The sequence below is a fragment of the Pteropus medius genome, unplaced genomic scaffold, assembly GCF_902729225.1.
Source record: "Pteropus medius unplaced genomic scaffold, Ma_sr-lr_union100, whole genome shotgun sequence".
NCBI classification, from domain to species: Eukaryota; Metazoa; Chordata; class Mammalia; order Chiroptera; family Pteropodidae; genus Pteropus; species Pteropus medius.
The window spans coordinates 2,959,863-2,976,753 of NW_024345601.1; the positions used below are offsets into that span (position 1 = coordinate 2,959,863).

The 16,891-nt window shown below is 42.8% G+C and overlaps 1 protein-coding gene across 13 annotated transcripts in view; it reads right to left on the minus strand.

Annotated features, from left to right (window-relative positions):
• RIN2 (Ras and Rab interactor 2) overlaps positions 1-16,891 on the minus strand; it is a 168,794-nt gene that overhangs the window by 88,688 nt on the left and 63,215 nt on the right. For 3 of the 13 annotated variants that reach the window (XM_039874376.1, XM_039874389.1, XM_039874377.1), the window contains 3 exons: positions 4,893-5,198; positions 3,884-4,024; positions 1,328-1,420 (listed from right to left, as the gene is read on the minus strand). The exons of 1 other annotated variant lie outside the window; for it this stretch is intronic. In XM_039874376.1, coding sequence (XP_039730310.1) covers positions 1,328-1,420; positions 3,884-3,993 — 203 coding nt within the window. In that variant the 5' untranslated portion in view covers positions 3,994-4,024; positions 4,893-5,198. Of the gene's footprint in view, positions 1-1,327; positions 1,421-1,633; positions 1,687-2,582; positions 2,717-3,883; positions 4,025-4,892; positions 5,199-16,891 lie in introns of those variants that run through there. 9 more of the 13 variants (XM_039874381.1, XM_039874388.1, XM_039874379.1 and 6 more) reach the window with 7 other exon arrangements.

Sequence of the window (16,891 nt, forward strand, 5' to 3'; positions counted from 1 at the left end):
AGTAGCTTGCTTATCAATAATGGTTTACTCGCCAGGACTCAAGACCCTCGTCTTGCTGTATCTACCAATCCTGAACTACTACATCACAAACTTTGTTGAAACCCAATCATTTCTCTGCCTTGAAAAACACAGCTTAAGGAACTTGGACCTAAACCTCTACACCTTACAGATACGCCTCCCGACCTCTTCTTGCTTAGATGCCAACAGGGCCACGTCCTGACACTGTCCTCTCTTACCACAGTCAGCTTATTGCACTTAGCTTTCCTTTAGCAACAGTGTCTTCTGATGGATTTTTTGGAGTCCATAATTGACAGAAAAAATCAGGTTTGGTCTCTTGGAAGCAGAAAGTATTTAATTGCAAGTTAATACATACTTACAACCCATCAGGGTGAGGAAATTAGTAAAACTGTCAGTTTTCCTCTGTAATAAAGTTAAGAGGCCTCTATATCATTCCAATCCTTTGAGGAAAAATTTGGTGTTTGCACACCTGCATATGACAGATTTCAAATGTACATTTTACCTTCATTTTTCTGCTCTTTTACATGATTCTGTATTTTCCAAATTTTCTACAATGAGTCTGCATTATTTTGAGGGTGGGTAAAAGGACAGAGCAAAAGCCATAAGAAGGAAATTAATTTCCAAATGTTAATTAGAAATGACCACCAAGTCTTAATTTAAAACAAATACACATATAGTATATAAAATACCCATCTAGACTCTTATCTCTTTAAACTAGTAAGAGAACTTTATCCCATTGACATCAATATGTATACAGAAAAGTTATACAATTTTAACCATGCTGCCTTGGTTCTCTCTTGCTTGATCATAAGAGACCTCTGGGGGTTGGATAAAATATACCAGCAAATAACATTCAATCAGTCTAGGGTGAGGCCCAGAAATATGTTTGTTGTTGTTCTTTTTTTTTTTTTTTTACGAGCACTTCAGTGATTCATACGACGAAGCAAAGTGCAAAACACAGGGCCAATATCATTGCTTCACTGGAATGTAAAGTCCAACTTCCATCGTAAAACCATCCAGCTGAAATGAGAAGAGCTGAACAACTGACAAAGATTGCCTCAACTGTCTTATACAGGTGGCTTCTCTCTCCTGGGTCCTGGGCCTGTTTGGAAGCACTAATTCAAAAAAAACCCAACCTACTCTCAAACCTAGTAACAGCTCGCAGCTGGGCTCAGGCGAGCTCCCCCAGCCAGAGCTGGCTCAGAGAGCAGGGTTCCCCTGCAGCTTGCCGGAGCGCCTGCAGCTCCCCATGCAGCCCAGCGAAGGGAGCAAGCTGCTGCTTAGCGATCCCATCAAGGTTTCTTTTTACCTTAAAGAAACTTCCTCGCTTGTCCAGACTGCGGGTACCCATGGTCCAAGCTGACATTTCCTCCAGCGAGGCTCTACTGCATGCCTGGGACTTCTGAAGGTAGAGACATTTTTAATGGTTAGTCCAGCCTGTAGGAAATTCCTCTCTAAGCCACAGAACACTCACAACAACAGTCCTGCCAAGATCTTTTTCCGTCAACAACACAGTGCCATTTATTTCCCACCAAAGCCCTTCCATCTCCTTTCAGGCTGATTTCCTGCCTCAGACAGCTCAGTTCCTAGACTATGCCCCACCTCACTGCCCCACCTCCAGTTTCCCCAGGTCTCTGGGATTGTAGAGAGCATAATGACTGCTTTGTGTGTTTGCTTGACCTCACGCTCAAGTCCTAAAGGGGCCAATATTAGATGTCACCATAATCTGCTCTGAAGCTTATGGAGTTAATGTGACTGATCACAGAGGGGCAGCAGAAGAATGAAGCCGTGCATGTCCCAGGAAATCCTGCTGAAATGGGATGAGGTCATCCTTAGCTCTTCTAGCTCTCTCCCCCAGGCAAGGTCAACACAAGGGCACTGGGAATAAATCCTTCTATTTCCTCCTTAGAAATCAAACATTAGGATGAAATCCCGTGTCTCTGTCTACAGAGGTCAGTTTTTGTAAGAAACAGATGTAAACGGTTCCATGATAACCGGCGGGGGAGTTGGGGGTGGGGGGCACTATGAAACTTGGAGGGAAATTTAAAGGCACGACATGATTCTGAATCATAATCCTAGCTATTTGCGCTTGGAATTTCCCTCATTTGAGCATCAAAACCCAAAATTCTTCCCTCTTGGTTACAGAGCCTTCAATATCCACTTGTAAGTAAAACATATACACACCCAGGCAGCTGGCCTCATCCAGTCAGTGTGCATTGAAGAGATCTGGGAAGCATCCCCAAACCCTCCTTAGCTAGCGAGGCTGAACCAGCAGCAATTATAAAACCTCCCTCCCTCTCATGATCCCTTCTGCTCACTATAACATGCACATGTGGCTAGTTCTAACTCTGACACACACAGTGGGAGGACAATAAAATATTCAGTGAAAACATCTTGTGAAACATTAAGGAATATTACAAGGGGTTCAGCTGTGGGGGTGGAGTGGGGAGACACCGAAACCACAGTAACCAGTGCTAGTTTGCTGAGGATGCTCCACTATTAGCTGGGGACAAAGAGCTAGCAGCACCAAAGGGATGGTTCAACAAATGGAAAAGCATAATTACTTTGCTGAGAACTGTACACGCATGACTGAGCAACGCTCTTTCCAGAGAGGCTCATTTCGGCCCCCAGATTTGCCTCTCTTTTCACATTTATGGTGGGTGGCAATAACCTGTGGGATCCCCCCTAGGAAGAAACAATAATGCTGCGAACACACACTCCTCCTTCTGGAACTTTCACCTATTTTAGTAATTTCTCCATTGCTCAGTCACTTTAAAGGTTCGGAGGTGTTTTCCCTGTGTTTCTTTCTACTTGCAATCCTGCTGGATAAAGGCCACATTGCAAAAACCTCCTCAGAAGACTGGTGAGCTTTCCACTGCAATCCTGCTGACTCCAGAGGTTCAGGTTCTCGGGCTCAGCAACTTAATGGAGCCCCAGCTCCAAAGCCTTTGAAGTTCATCACTTATTAACAAGGTCCACAGATTGGAGCAACTCCAGAAAGAAAACACAGCGCTGTGTTCAGAACCAAGAGCGGAATGCGAACCACTCTGTAACCTTGGGAAACAAGTGATTAACTGTTTCAACCCAGAAGCACACAAGTATAAAAGTATACTTCTTGAAACCAAGCCTAATATCTGTAACTTTTTCTTTCAGACGTTTTCTCGGCAAAGGATTTGACATCGCACAGCAGTTAAGGAATGACAGAGAGAGCCGACTTCATTCTTCACCCAGACCCCCATCTCTCTGTTCTGTTCAGAAATTTTCTGGATACAAATCCTTTCTGATGAGCCACGACAGGCGGGGATTTTTGCCTATAGAAACGAAGTAGTTTGATTGCAGAAGTTTACTGGTTCAATTAGGTGCCTTTTTGAAAAATGTCTGCATGCATTTCACTTTGAACAGTCCTCAGTAAAACAAGCAGTTTGGATTCCGTGCAGGGCAGGCAGATCCATTACATTTCTTCAAGAAGACGCAGGTCGCATCAACTCTTTCTTCAGAAGGCTGCTCCAGGGTGGGGATGCAGGCAGGTGATGAGAACAGGTTGCCAAGTGTCACAGCAAGTCCTTCCCACAGAAAGAAATCCAAGTGGACACCACAATGTAGATTATTCTAATTTTTAAAAATAAAGTTCTTAAGAGCCCAAAAGAAGTTTTGGATTAGGGTCTTTCCTACTATAGCAATAGTTTCCTTCCCAAACCATAACCTCTAACACCTTGGCTCAATATAGGCAGAAATTTAATAGAATTTAAAATGATTACTTCTTCGCATTCATGGTTACCACCCCTCCAAACAGGAGTTAAACCAGCAGTTTCATCCCAAAACCACCCCGGTAACAGGCTGAACTAAGAAACAAACAAAAAAATACCGTAGTTTGAGAGGCTGTAAAATTTCTCCAGAGCTAGACAGTGGAAGCTTGCTCCTTTCCTGGTTTCCCTGAAGGGTAAAACAGATTCTTGAAAAATCAGCCCAGCACATCCAGTGGATCTTCCCAGATGCAAGCTAAAAGCTAGCAAAAAAAAAAAAAAAAAAAATCCTAATGGGACTAAAGGACACTGCAAACATTTTGAAGCTGCCAAGCCTCTTCAATAACACCACTGAAGGAATGTAAACGAAGCTGGTTGCTCTAGTCGCTAAAGGACAAAGGCAGGAAGTGATTATTCCTCACTCTCCAGAAACACCAGGGTCTGTCACTTTAGACCTAGCTGTGGCTTTCCATGTAGCTCAAAAAGCAACTGCTGAGGTAAAGGTCTATCCTGAAATTTCAGCATACGGGACTCCCTGAGTCATCCGGCCGGACTCCAGGCTGCCGTGACTGCCGCTGAGCAAGATCGTTCAAAGCTGGCTTTCCAGCCCATTACACAGAGAGCCACTAAGGACAGGCACACAGAGTGCCCAATTTCCAGTTCACTGATCAGTGGAGCTGGGTCGAGTCAATGGCACTCTTCCAACTTTTGCTGTACCCGGCCACACGCCAGATCTTGGCAAGATAGAAGGTCTGGAGTGTATCACCCTCCTCCCCTCTTCTCTTTCCCTTCTTTCCCTCCCCTCTCCCTCTATTCACCCTTGATCGGCTTAGTCAAACTATACCCTTCCTATTTTGTTTACCTGAAATCACCGGTGCAAACCCACAAGAGAAGCAGCAGTAACACATTGGCATCTACCACTCTTAAGTTCAATTTAAAAGAAATGTAGCTTATTCAAGTCATGGATTCTCATCTCCAAGCTGCTGTGAGTTGCCACAAAAGATTTCTCATCACTACCTTCTTTTTTCTTCTTCTAGTGAGGCAAAGTGAACTTCAGTTCTTAGTAAACAAGATCTCGTTATTATAATTACTTTATAGCCAAATTGACTAAGGTAGGAGAAAATGACTCACCCCTGGGGACCTGTCAGGTCAAGGCCAATCCTGAGAAATGGCAGGTCTTCTCTCTTTCTAAAAGCTTTTTGTCTTTACGAAGAGAGGTAGAGGCAAGTGGAGTGGCTCTGTGTCTGGATCCAGGGTAGGTTTCTGAATATTTCCATAATTATCTTTGTATTACCATAGCTTTTACAAGTTGGCCAGAAAAACTCTATTCCAGACTCTGGCTTGACAATTCAAGTTACGTGAATTTTTGAATTTTTTCCTCCTTTAAGCATCTTGTGTCAGTATCTAGCGTTGATATTCCCTCACTCAATAGTCATACTTTAAAAAACAAAACAAAATAAATAATCATGAAAACTATTCATTTAAAAGAGAAACTAATTTGTGAGAAGAAATCAGAAGCAAAGAATTATATTCCCAGTCCCCTCACTCAATAACTGTGTTTTCAAATAGAACTAGGGACAATGCTCAATGCTCAACACCTCAATTTTCCCAAGCATAACCAAGGATAGTAAAATTTTTTTTTTAAAGCAAGATGCTCCAGAGTGAAACTGCATTTCTGCCACTCACACAACCGGCCTATAAACGGGACTAATTCTGGTGGAGGTCCATCCTGCCTTCCTTGGAAAACTGATCTCTCAGAGGCTCTTGCCTTTTCCACATTGCAGAAGCTCTGCCGGTGACCACATACTAAGGTGTAGACACTTCCGCCAAGGGCCATGTGTACTGCCGTGGGCAACAGGTGGGCAGCTCTGCTATCTAGAAATTCCTCCTGTTCTTGGATGGGAAACTGCCTCTCTTATCTCCCACCTAATGCCATCATTTTACCCTTGGTAAAGAGGTGGATCCCTCTTCCATATCCCTACACACTTTCCTATTGCTCCCTTGAGAGACAGCTTCTCCTGAGGGTGGCGTAGGCCTTAGGGTTGGTGCACTCTGCCTACCAGGAACAGGACTGAGAAGGGAAGGCGGGGCAGCTGCCCCCCAAAGTAATTCTTCTTTGGCACTTCAAAAGTGTGTGTCTTTTCAAACCTCCTCACTTGAAAGCTCCATGTGGTAAGTGGTCAAACACCCTGCACAGGTGTGCAGTGACTTCATGCATACAATGAAGAAGCTTCATAAGCCACATTGGCTCTTAACCCAAAGGACACCATGGACAGAAAGCCACAGACTCCAGGTCTTCCTCGGGGTTACTTGTCAACACGTGAGCACTTGAGTTCATAGCTTTCTTTTCCAAGGCACTCTGGCCATGAAAGTTAAAGGGTCTATGTATGTAGTGAATTTTAATTAGAGACTGTAGGGATACTTTATTACCCAGTAATAGACTATTATGATTCTAATCTCGATACTTTTTATTCTTCTAATTTTTTTGTTTGGTTAATTAACAGCCTATGTCACAAAGTCCACATGGCTACATAAAAATGTCCTGTTCAAGAGGGTGGATCTTGTGTTACGTGTTCTTACCGCAACAAATGAAATAAAAATGTTCTAGGTTAAAATGTCCTAACTACCTCCTCCATGAAGGAAAAAAAGAGGGACATTATTCCCTATATAATAAACTAGCCCCTAGGGCATATGTTGCCTGGAATTTCATATAGTAATTTGTTACTTTTTCCTTCATTTTCCTCCTGGATATGTTGTTGTCTTTTCAACCTTTCCACTTCACCATTAGGATGTTTACGTTCCCCTTTAAACAGTCATATGCTGAAAAATGTTTAACGACTGGCTTTCTGGGAAATAAAAGTACCCAAGTTTTAGTATTTGTCTATTTTTTGTGGTGTAAATACTCCAATCATGGCCAATTCCAAGCTACCAAGTTGACATCAAGAGGCTTGCAAAATTCATGAAAATTTAACAACTGGCTCTAGTGAGCAGGAAGAACTTCAGTTCACCATTGCATTTCATTCATCCATTCTAAAGCACAAGGTCTCTGAAGAGGTTGTTTTATTTGATTCTTCATACATTGAAGTAATAAAAGATAGCAGAAGAAACTGGATCTCTAGACTGAAACCAATGCTTTATCCATGAAACCACATTATTTATCCCTAGTAAGACATGAAATACTCTGGCTATCATCTTACCCAAGTTAGATGGTGCCATTAGGAAAACTTGAAGAAAGCTGTATGTTCAGCCTGTAAATTAGACTTAGTAGGTTCCATTTCTTTAGAAACTGAAGAGATCTTCCATTAGCCAAGCAGACACTGGGGACCCAATCAGCCTTATTCAGAGCGGTATTTCCAATACCTTACATAATGCCTGGCACACATGTGCTCAGTAAACGTTTATTGGATAAATAAGTGTTTATTGGATAAATGAGATTTTACAGAGAAGATGTCTAGGTTGAAAGGAACAGTTTTTAAGGAATGGCTTCCTCAAAACGTAAGATGACTGGAAGAACCAGAGATTCAAGAATGACAAGGTAAGATCAAATGGCAGGAACATATATACCATGCCGTTGATCCATATAATATGCCAGGAAAAAACATTTTCTACACCACTTTGAAACACAAAGATATTAGGTAAGGGAGTCCACATTATTTTGTCTGTAGGACTTTTCCTACAGAACCTGTGGTCTGAAGGCCTTTCCTCTCTATGTAATATATAGACCCACTTTGTTCTCTGCTAGTCCTCAGCCAGTCGTGTTTCTCAGCTTTTTCATTTTTGCACAAATCAGAATTCTAGAGGTTTCCAAGTGTGTGTCCAAGCCAACACATTTTCATTAAAGACCACAAAACAAAAAATTTATCAGAAGAGATGCAAAACTCCCAATGAAATATAATTGGCCAAGCAAATGGACTTCTCTGTGTGTTTGGGCATATACTTGCATCTGTGTTATGAGAATCTAGCCTTAAAATTCCCATCCCTGCCCTTAAGAGGTGCATTGGAGAATAGCTAGGCCTCCTCTGAAGAATGTCTTCCTTCTAAGCCTGCAGATTCCATGTGGGAGAGTCAGCGGGAGCACACCATCAAAATAACAAAACACCATGTTAGCTTCTATGCATGGTAAATGCCCTAATAACATGTATTATACCATCTTGCAGCCAGAATCCAGAAATTATCAAGGTAGATGCATAAAGAAAGAAGCAGTTGTTCTCCAAAATAATTTAATACTTTATGTGTCTACAAGAGTCATAGAAACCCACGTAACTCAGGGAAGCTTTCAGTGATATCTGTTGCCATCACCTAAAAGTTGTTTTTTTGTCTGACATTGTGCCTCTGAAGTTCAGATACGTTTAAAAGTCTCTCTTGACTGACGAATGGCATTCATGTCTTTTGTTGGGGGAGATAAGTACATATGATTGGGGTATTTCACAAATCCAGTTCCATATTACTCAGTTTTGCAAGGCTATATCTATCAAACGGTTTCTTCGAGGCTCTGTATATTCTCTTTGAAGCTTAGGGTTTTCCTCCCAATGGTCTGCTCTCATCCTATTTTCTGGGGCAGGTGTCTGACCACACTTATGGCAGGGAGTCCAGATGGGGAAGGCATGGTTAGTATAGAGGTGAAGGGGGAGAAGAGGCAGTAGCTTCACCCCTCTTCTACTGCAAGAAGGTGAGTACAAACTCACTTCTGAGGGAAACTGTTTCAGGTCATAATGATAGCCTTGAGATCAGACTTCTGGAAAAAGAAGAGCAAAGGACACAGGATCAATGGGCCTCTGGATGGATGGTTTGAGTGAACAGTGGATATAGGGGGCCACTGACCTTGTCTGGGCTCTCCTGCATCCCAAGGGGATGCTGGGTGGACACTACTAATATTTTCAAAGACTGGGGCAAGAGGACAAACGGAGGCTCATAGACTTTATGTCTGAATTTTTTAATGTTTTAAGTCAAGACTGTAAACTGTTAACTAAAGTATGTTCTATTCTCCTACCATGACAAATGTACCCTTATATCAACTTGGAAGGCCCAATTTCAATTTAAAAATTTTAAATTTTAAAATGAAGAATCTGAAAACAGATTCTTCATTGTTCTGTGCTGAACATGGGGACATGGGATGATCTCGAACCTGCCCCACAGCTTGTCACTCTTCTCGTCTCTCCAACAACTCTGTGGCCACCCCAGCCTTCCTGTCCAGGTACTGTCCATTTTGCATTCCCTCCCAAACCTTCCAGCCTGTGTAGGCAATGCAAACAGGCTTGGACATATGGGGAAGGATCCTAAGGTGTGTGCATAGAACTAAGAGGGGGCAGGGAATGTGCACTCCAGGTTGGTACAACCCTTGACTTCTCCTTCCATGGGCAGGGGTGAGGCTGAAGTGAGACCAAGTGCATAGCCAGGGCAGCAGGCCATCTTGCGCAGGTCTTAGGGCACTACTTGGTGGGCAGGTTGGATCATCTTAGGGCCCATGAGAGAATGGATACAGCTTCCACTACTGCTTTTGTTCCTTTCCCACCCTCACCCAATCTTGGTTTGTAGAAATGTAAGGTTCAGTCGTCACCAGAGGCCCTGGTTACACTCTCGCAGTACTTAGAGAAAACAGATGGGTTTGGATTCAAGAGCCCAAAAGCATCCTAATTTCTCTCTAGCTCTTAGTTCCAATTTAAGAGGTCATGCTCTCCTTTTAAAAGCACCCCAGCTACTCTGCTCCTTCCTCTGCCTCCTCTCCTTGGCTACTCTAAAACACTACAGCCCCTTCACTATGGATCCACCATCTTAGACCTCCTTCCCCAATCTTGTCTTAATCCTAAACCAGCTGCCTCTCCTCTCCCAGCATCCTCATGTTGGAAGTCAAAACACACCTAGTAAGCACTGAAAAATACCATAGCCCTGTGTCTGAAATCAAGCACCATATGCACACTTGCTTTGGATCTGGGAATATTTTACGACCCTCTACAATCAGCTGCTATTGACTTCAAGGTACTGCAGAAACAGAAAAACAGATAACGTGCCTGTAAATCTCCTCAAGCTGATTATCTCAGTAAAACACAGTCTTACTCTCTGGGTGGCTAAAATGGATCTCTAGCAAAGAAGAAGATTAGAGGTTAATGCTTTTATCTTCCTGAAGACATTACCCTCTAGTTCTCCAGAAGACTGAAAGTGCTCTTGTTAAGCTAACAAAGACAGTTATGTCTGCTTTGGTACTGGTCCAAACCAACCTTCTCACAGTCCCCATTGGCCTAACCCAAATTTGGCGGTGAAGGGGGTTCTGGATATAAGAGAGCTAATGCTCTACTACTCTAGGGACAATGACCTAGTTGGCATATGGTGTTTTGACTTAGAAAAGGCTTTTATTTATATAGCCTCATTTACCTGCCTGTTATGGCATCACAGGCTATCTGGCACCTCTGTTTACAAACGTGAGGTTCCCCTACAGCCCGAAGCATCTATTTTTACCAAGGTTTTCTCCATAGACCCTGTTCTCAATTAGGCCTTGAGTATTTCATTTTCCTTCCTGCTCCTCCTTGTTTCTGATTATTTTCTATCCTTTTATTATTTCATTGAGGTATATAAAGAAAGTAGACAGAAGTCAAATCATTCAGTTGGCAGGCTTGTGCATTGTTTTTGGATTGCAATTATTTATCTTGCCTGGTTCCAATTAACAACAACAACAAAATCCAGTGTTCGTGGCATCCTCTTGCTCCTTTCCTACCTCCTTTTCTGAACTCAGAAATATCTGTCTACAAAAAAGTACAAAAAAAGGACTCATTTTTGGTTTCTTTCTCTAAGTGCTGACTTTCCACTTAACATTCCGTTCCTCTGAAGTCCTTATTCCCCTCTGTTAATGACAACACCAGACTTGAAACCTCACAGGGAGGGGCTTCGGCCCTCTGCACATCAATCACTCCAAGTTCTGCAGTCTTCTGGTCCAAATATCTCTCATCTTTCTTCCCATTCTCCACATCCACTCAAGCCTTGGAACGCTGCAGCCCTAATGGTTTCAGCAGTTCCCTAATGTCCGTGTGTCCCCATGGCCTGTGTCGGTTCCATTCTATCCTGTAGGCCACACCAAATAATGGTCTTTTCCCAGCATTCTGCTGCCCTGCTCACAACCCATTTCTAAGAATTTAATACCTATATCCTCTGGTTGGGTATTCAGGGCCCCTTTATGATCTGTTTCTAACCCAATATTCCGATCTCAGCAGTGATATATGTGTGTAGACTGGCTTTGCCCCCTCCAGAAATAGAGATCCCACAAATAGGGAGATAAAGAACATTCCTGACTAGCACCTATCTGTCCTTGTTGGGTACTTTCACATGTGACATTTGCATGCTGTCGCTCCTGGCGACACTGCCAAACCTAGACCAGCGAGTGGAAAGTGGCCTACGCTGGCAGTACCAGGCAAATAAGATTCTGAAGCCACATCATGCACTGCACACTGTAACTTAGGAGTAACAGTTCTCTGCTTCACTTTGACTCAGCTCCTTCATCTCTCAGGTGGGGCAGCTTTGAGGTGTGTGCTCTCCTAGGAGTCCCCAGTGAGATTAGGCTTAAGTCTCCCCAGTGAGGGCTGGCTTGATAACACATCCTTTTTGGCTGCCTTTCTTCCTCACTACCACATCTTCTACCAGTAGTTCCGTTACTCCCCCTAACTTATTTGTATTTGAATTCTTACCTTAGAGTGTTTCTGGGGATACCCAAACCCAGGCAATCAGAAATAATCTCTCTTTCTCTCTCTCTCTCTCACACACACACACACACACACACACGATAATGCACTTTAATAGCTGCTTCCCCTTTCCTGTCTCCCATCCCCACTTTCCTTCTGGTGTCCCCTGAGATCACCCCCCAATAAATGACTTGTTCTCGCATCCATACCTCAGAATCTGGTTCACTACTTCTCTTAGGAATCCTACTCAACTGGTACTGAATTTATAATTAATGGAAATATTTTTGCCAATGTAAAATCCAGGGGGGGGAAAAACAGATTTTTAATGAAATTTGTATGTCCCTGTAAGTAACCACCATCCTTCATGAGTGTAACTAACTCCATCCAGTTAACAGTAATAAAAAAAATTGAAAAGACTTATTTGCAGATTGTTGCAAATAAGTTAAAATGTTATGTTGCATTCAGTACAACTAATGACAACTCTATTTCGAACAGAGGATGTAATTTTAATTAATAAAGAATCTTTTTTTTTCTAGCCTTTACAAGATAAATTTAAAGAATAAGAAATATCGGAAATGATAAGTACTCTCAGGATACCCCTGCATTTTGGTTCAGCTCTGCTCCCATCTGATGACAATTAAAGCTTTTAAGACACTTCTATTTTTCTTGTCATAATCCCTTGCTTATTTCTCCATGGAATTAGCAATTAATCCCACAATATAAATGGGCTCTTGAATCATTGAGGAGCTTTTATGTTATAACAGAAAATCTAATTCAAAATGGCTTAAAAATAAACAGTAATGTCTCCTTACAGATTGCTTATTAATTGCAAGAGAATAATAGTAACCATTCAGCAGAGAAAGTGAACACCTGGATCGGGTGATCAAAATTAATACCCCCAGTGATGGTAGACAGATGCTGTGTTCTTCCAGACATGATGTCTCAAGAATACAACAATTACAGCGTATTCTAACAGAAGGTATAAAACCTGAATCTAATCATAAAGATTAGATTCATCGTATACACCCCATTTGAAGGACATGCTATAAAAGAACTGGCCTGGATTATGCAAAAATATCAGTGTCATGAAAGTCAGAGAAAGGCTGAAGAATCATTGCAGATTCAAAGCGATTAAAGAGAACTGAATCCCTCCAAAACAACATGGTCCTGGACTGGAGAAAGAAACACGCTATAGAGGACATTATTGGGAAAGTTGATAAAAATCGGTATCTGTGATTTAGATCAAAATATTGTTATCAATGATTAAGTTCTGCTCTTGCACAATAGGACTGTAAGAATGTACAAGAACATCTCTGTTCTTAAGAACCACATACAGAAGTAATAAGGAGATCTCATGTCCATAACCTGCTCTCAACTGGGTCAGAAAAGCATGCAGCAAATAAGGCAAAAAGGTTCAAACCGGTTCAATCTGCATAAATGATAAATGGAAGTTCTCTGAACTCTTGTAACTTTTCTGGAAGTCTGAAATTATTTCAAGATAAAAACTTAAAAATCACTAAGCAGTAAAAATGACTAAAGGACATAGTTGAGTCCAGAGGTGGGCTCTATGAGGCATAGGCCAACCTAGCGGCTCCATGCCTTCAGTGAAGCCTTATTTCCCACACCTTTTTCTGTCCCCTGGTTCTGTTTTCCTGGGGTCAGTGTATTCCATCCTCAGTGTGGCCAGCGGTGACATGGTTGTGGTGGCTCCAGGCTTCACGCCCCCATACCTACATAAGTAGATATTAGTCAGCTTCCTCAGGTGAGTGAGGGCCTTCCTTCCCAGAAAACCTTCCCTTAAGTTTGAGAAATCCTGCTCTAAAATGATTCTAATCAAGACATCCCTGATACTCAGAACACGAAGTCCAAACTCTTTGATGTAGCATATACTACAGTCCAGCAGTCCCCAATGTTTTTGACACTGAGGACTGGTGCTTCTATGACAATCTAATGCCTGATGATCTGAGATGGAGCTGAGGTGGAGGGAATGAGGGCGCTGGGGAGCGGCTGCCAAATACAGATGAAGCTCCACTGCCAGTCATCTCCTGCTGTATGGCCCAGCTCCTAGCAGGCCACGGCCAGGTACCGGTCCACAGCCCAGGGGCTGGGGACCCCTGTGCTACACAGTCTTCCCCAATCTGACTCAAACCTTTATTTCCATTTCCGACTCCTCCCCCGAGCCCATCCGTAGTTGCCACCCCTTTGTATCTCTGCAAGTCTCTCTGTTTAAAGGGCCCCCCTCACTTTGTTAATACTTTCTGTCCTTCAAGATTCAGCTTAAGTATCACCACCTCTGTGTGACCCTCACTGTTCCCTGCCATTAGGTCTTCCTTTTTGTGGTGCCCATGGCCCCCTTCTAACAGCCTTCCATGACATTATAATTCCATGTTTCTGTTTATTGCTCACAGGCCATGTGCTTCTGTAGGGCAGGGCCCAGGGTATTGTTTAATGTTTAGAGTATGCCCAACATATCTATAAAAGATGGACAAATGCATAACATCTGCCTGCTGACACCACATGCTTCCTAACCCAGCAAAAATGTGAGGAATGAATTCATGAGTAAATCTGTGATAGTACTTAAAACAGTGCTGGATACGAAATAATTCACTAAAATAAAATGTTATTCAATAAAATACATCTCAATTAGCTTGGATATTTTATTCTCTGAAGGAAAATTACCCTGTTATTCAAGCCACATGGAACCATTGAGAAACTCATAATTTAGCCAATATGTGGAAAGTGCATATGTTCTAATTTCCTGTTTTTCTCTGGGTCAGGCAATGCACGATTTGTGGCCCGGCATTTCAGCAGCCCTGACTCAGGAGAAAGATTGTCTTCATTTTATATGGGAAAGTGGAGTAACCTCAAAAAACCCACATTGCACAAATGTCACATCACCAAAGCAGGGGACAGGCACACTCAGCAACCAGCCCAGAGGTGTCAGCTCCTGTCACAGAATTTAGTTCAGCTCTTTGCGCACCAGGGTGCCCCACATCAGACTTGTGGACACTGATGACTTTTGCAGCCCCCACCACAGAGCAGGCTGCTGATGCTGCCCTTTCTGGGCCACAAAAATGCCTCGAAGCTCAGACAGCAGGCTGACTCACCCAGAAAGATGACATTTTCAGAGCAACTTCAGAGCCATCATCCAGAAAGGTCTGAATAACCTCCCTTTGATTTATCCCTAATTTTTCATCAAATCATGGCTCTTAAGTATCTCCCACTGCAGAGAAATCTGAAGGATACCACCTTAACCAGCTATCAGTTACCCGCCACACGTGCCTCCTGATATCAGGCATGGTGAAAGCCACAGCATCGCTTCTGCAGCATTCCTGCCGAGAGCACATGACCTGAATCCACTTGTGAGGAGTGTTTGACATACAAAACTGAGGGTCACTCTACCAAAACAACTGGCCTGAACTCTTCAAAAATGTCAAAATCTTGAAAGTTAAAGAAGGGCTGAGGATCCATTTCAGATTGAAGGAGTCTACAGAGAAACGACAAGTAAATGCAACGCATGATCCTAGACTGGATCCTGAATCTAAGAAACAAAGAATTAGCAGTAGATAAATTAGATAAAATCATTGCATCAATGTTAAATTTCCTGAAGTTGACAACTGTATTGTGGCAAGATAAGAATGTCCATGTTCTTAAGAAGTAAACACTGAGAGGAAAAAAAAAATGGCGTAGATGAGAGAGGCTCTGTTCATCCCTCTTGCAAACATATCAAAGTTGTGAAGGAAATGAGGAGCAAATAGCAAGGAAAATTGCCTGGGATCTAGATGAACAAGCCATACAACCAGGGAGAGAACTAAGAAATCACCCTGCAACAGCAGAAGGTAGGACGGGGTGAGGACGCGAGGCTGCCTAGTCCCAAGTAGCAGAGTGGGACAGAGGCTGTGGCAGCGGCAGCGGGAACTGCAGCTGCAGACGCCTATTAAAGGGGCCGTGTCTGCGAGTGGACTTTTCTGGTGACAGACCTGCTCACTCTGAGCACCAGCATTGGTTTGGCTGTGTGGAAGGCAACAGGGGCTTACAGGGGGACACTGAGTTGTCGGACTGAGGGCCAAAGGCTAGGGTCTCCCCTGGACAGAAATGCCAGCGGTATCCATTGTTCCTCTGTTGAGCCCACCCCATCTCAGAGTGCGGACACAGTGCAGACTCAGCGCTGCCATAGCTGAGACGCCATCAAACTGGATAACAAAGGTCGCTCTGCCCAGAGGATTCCCTGAAACTCCGCCTCCCCCAACTTGCAGCCCCACCCAAGCCACATCCAGGTGTGTCCTAAGTGAGTCATGTGCTCCTTGCTGAGTGGTGCCAAGACTCACACTGGTGACAGCTGGCCCCAGTTTCTGGTGTGGTTTCTTGAGGCAACTCTAAGCACAGCATCTGTGGATTGCTTGATGAATCTTAACAGGTCGCCCCGGAGGGGTAGAGGCTTGGACTAAATTTGGCCTGCAGCTGAACCCTCTCAGAACTGTGCCACTGGACACCTACCACACAGAACCACACTAATGAGACCGGGAGACTTAGGAGCTTTGCTTAGTACATAGAAACAGACATAGAAAGGCCGAAATGGTAAGACAAAGAAGCAGAAACCATATGAGAGAACAGAACAGAGATCCAGGAATAATAGAGTCAAGTAATCTAATAGATGCAGAGTTCAAAACACTGGTTATAAAGATGCTCAATAAACTTAGGAGAAGAGTAGATGAACTCAGTGAGAACTTTAACAAAGAGATAAAAATTATAAAAATGGAAATGGAAATTATAAAAGGGAACCAGTCAGAAATGAAGAACACATTATCTGAGATGAAGAGTGTATTAGATGGAAAAAACATAGTGGATAAAGAAGAGGATCGAACCACTGATATAGAAGATGGGGAAGCCAAGGACACTCAATCAGAATGGCAAGAAAAAAGAAGCTAAGGCTATAATAATAATTTAAGGACCCTATGGGACAATATTAAATGTAAAAATATTAGTGTCATAGGGGTACCAGAAGGAAAACAAGACATTGAAGAGCTATTTGAAGAAATAATGATGGAAAACTTCTCTAGCCTGGTGAAGGAAATAGATATAAAACCCCCGGAAGTTCAGAGAGTCCCAAAAACCAGGTACACAAAGAGGCCCACACCAAGACACATCATCATTAAAATGCCAAAGTCTAAATACAAAGAGAGAATCTTAAAAGCAACAAGAGAAAAGCAATTAGTTACCTACAAGGGAGCACCCATAAGACTGGCAGCTGATTTCTCTAAAGAAACTATGCAGGACAGAAGGGCCTGACACAAAATATTCGATGTGATGAAATCCCGGGATCTATAACCAAGAATACTTTATCTGGCAAAGCTATCGATTAGAGTCAAAGGACAGATAAAGAGCTTCTTAGACAAAAATAAGCTAAAAGAGTTCATCACCACCAAACCAGTATTATAGGAAATGATGGAGGGACTTCTTTAA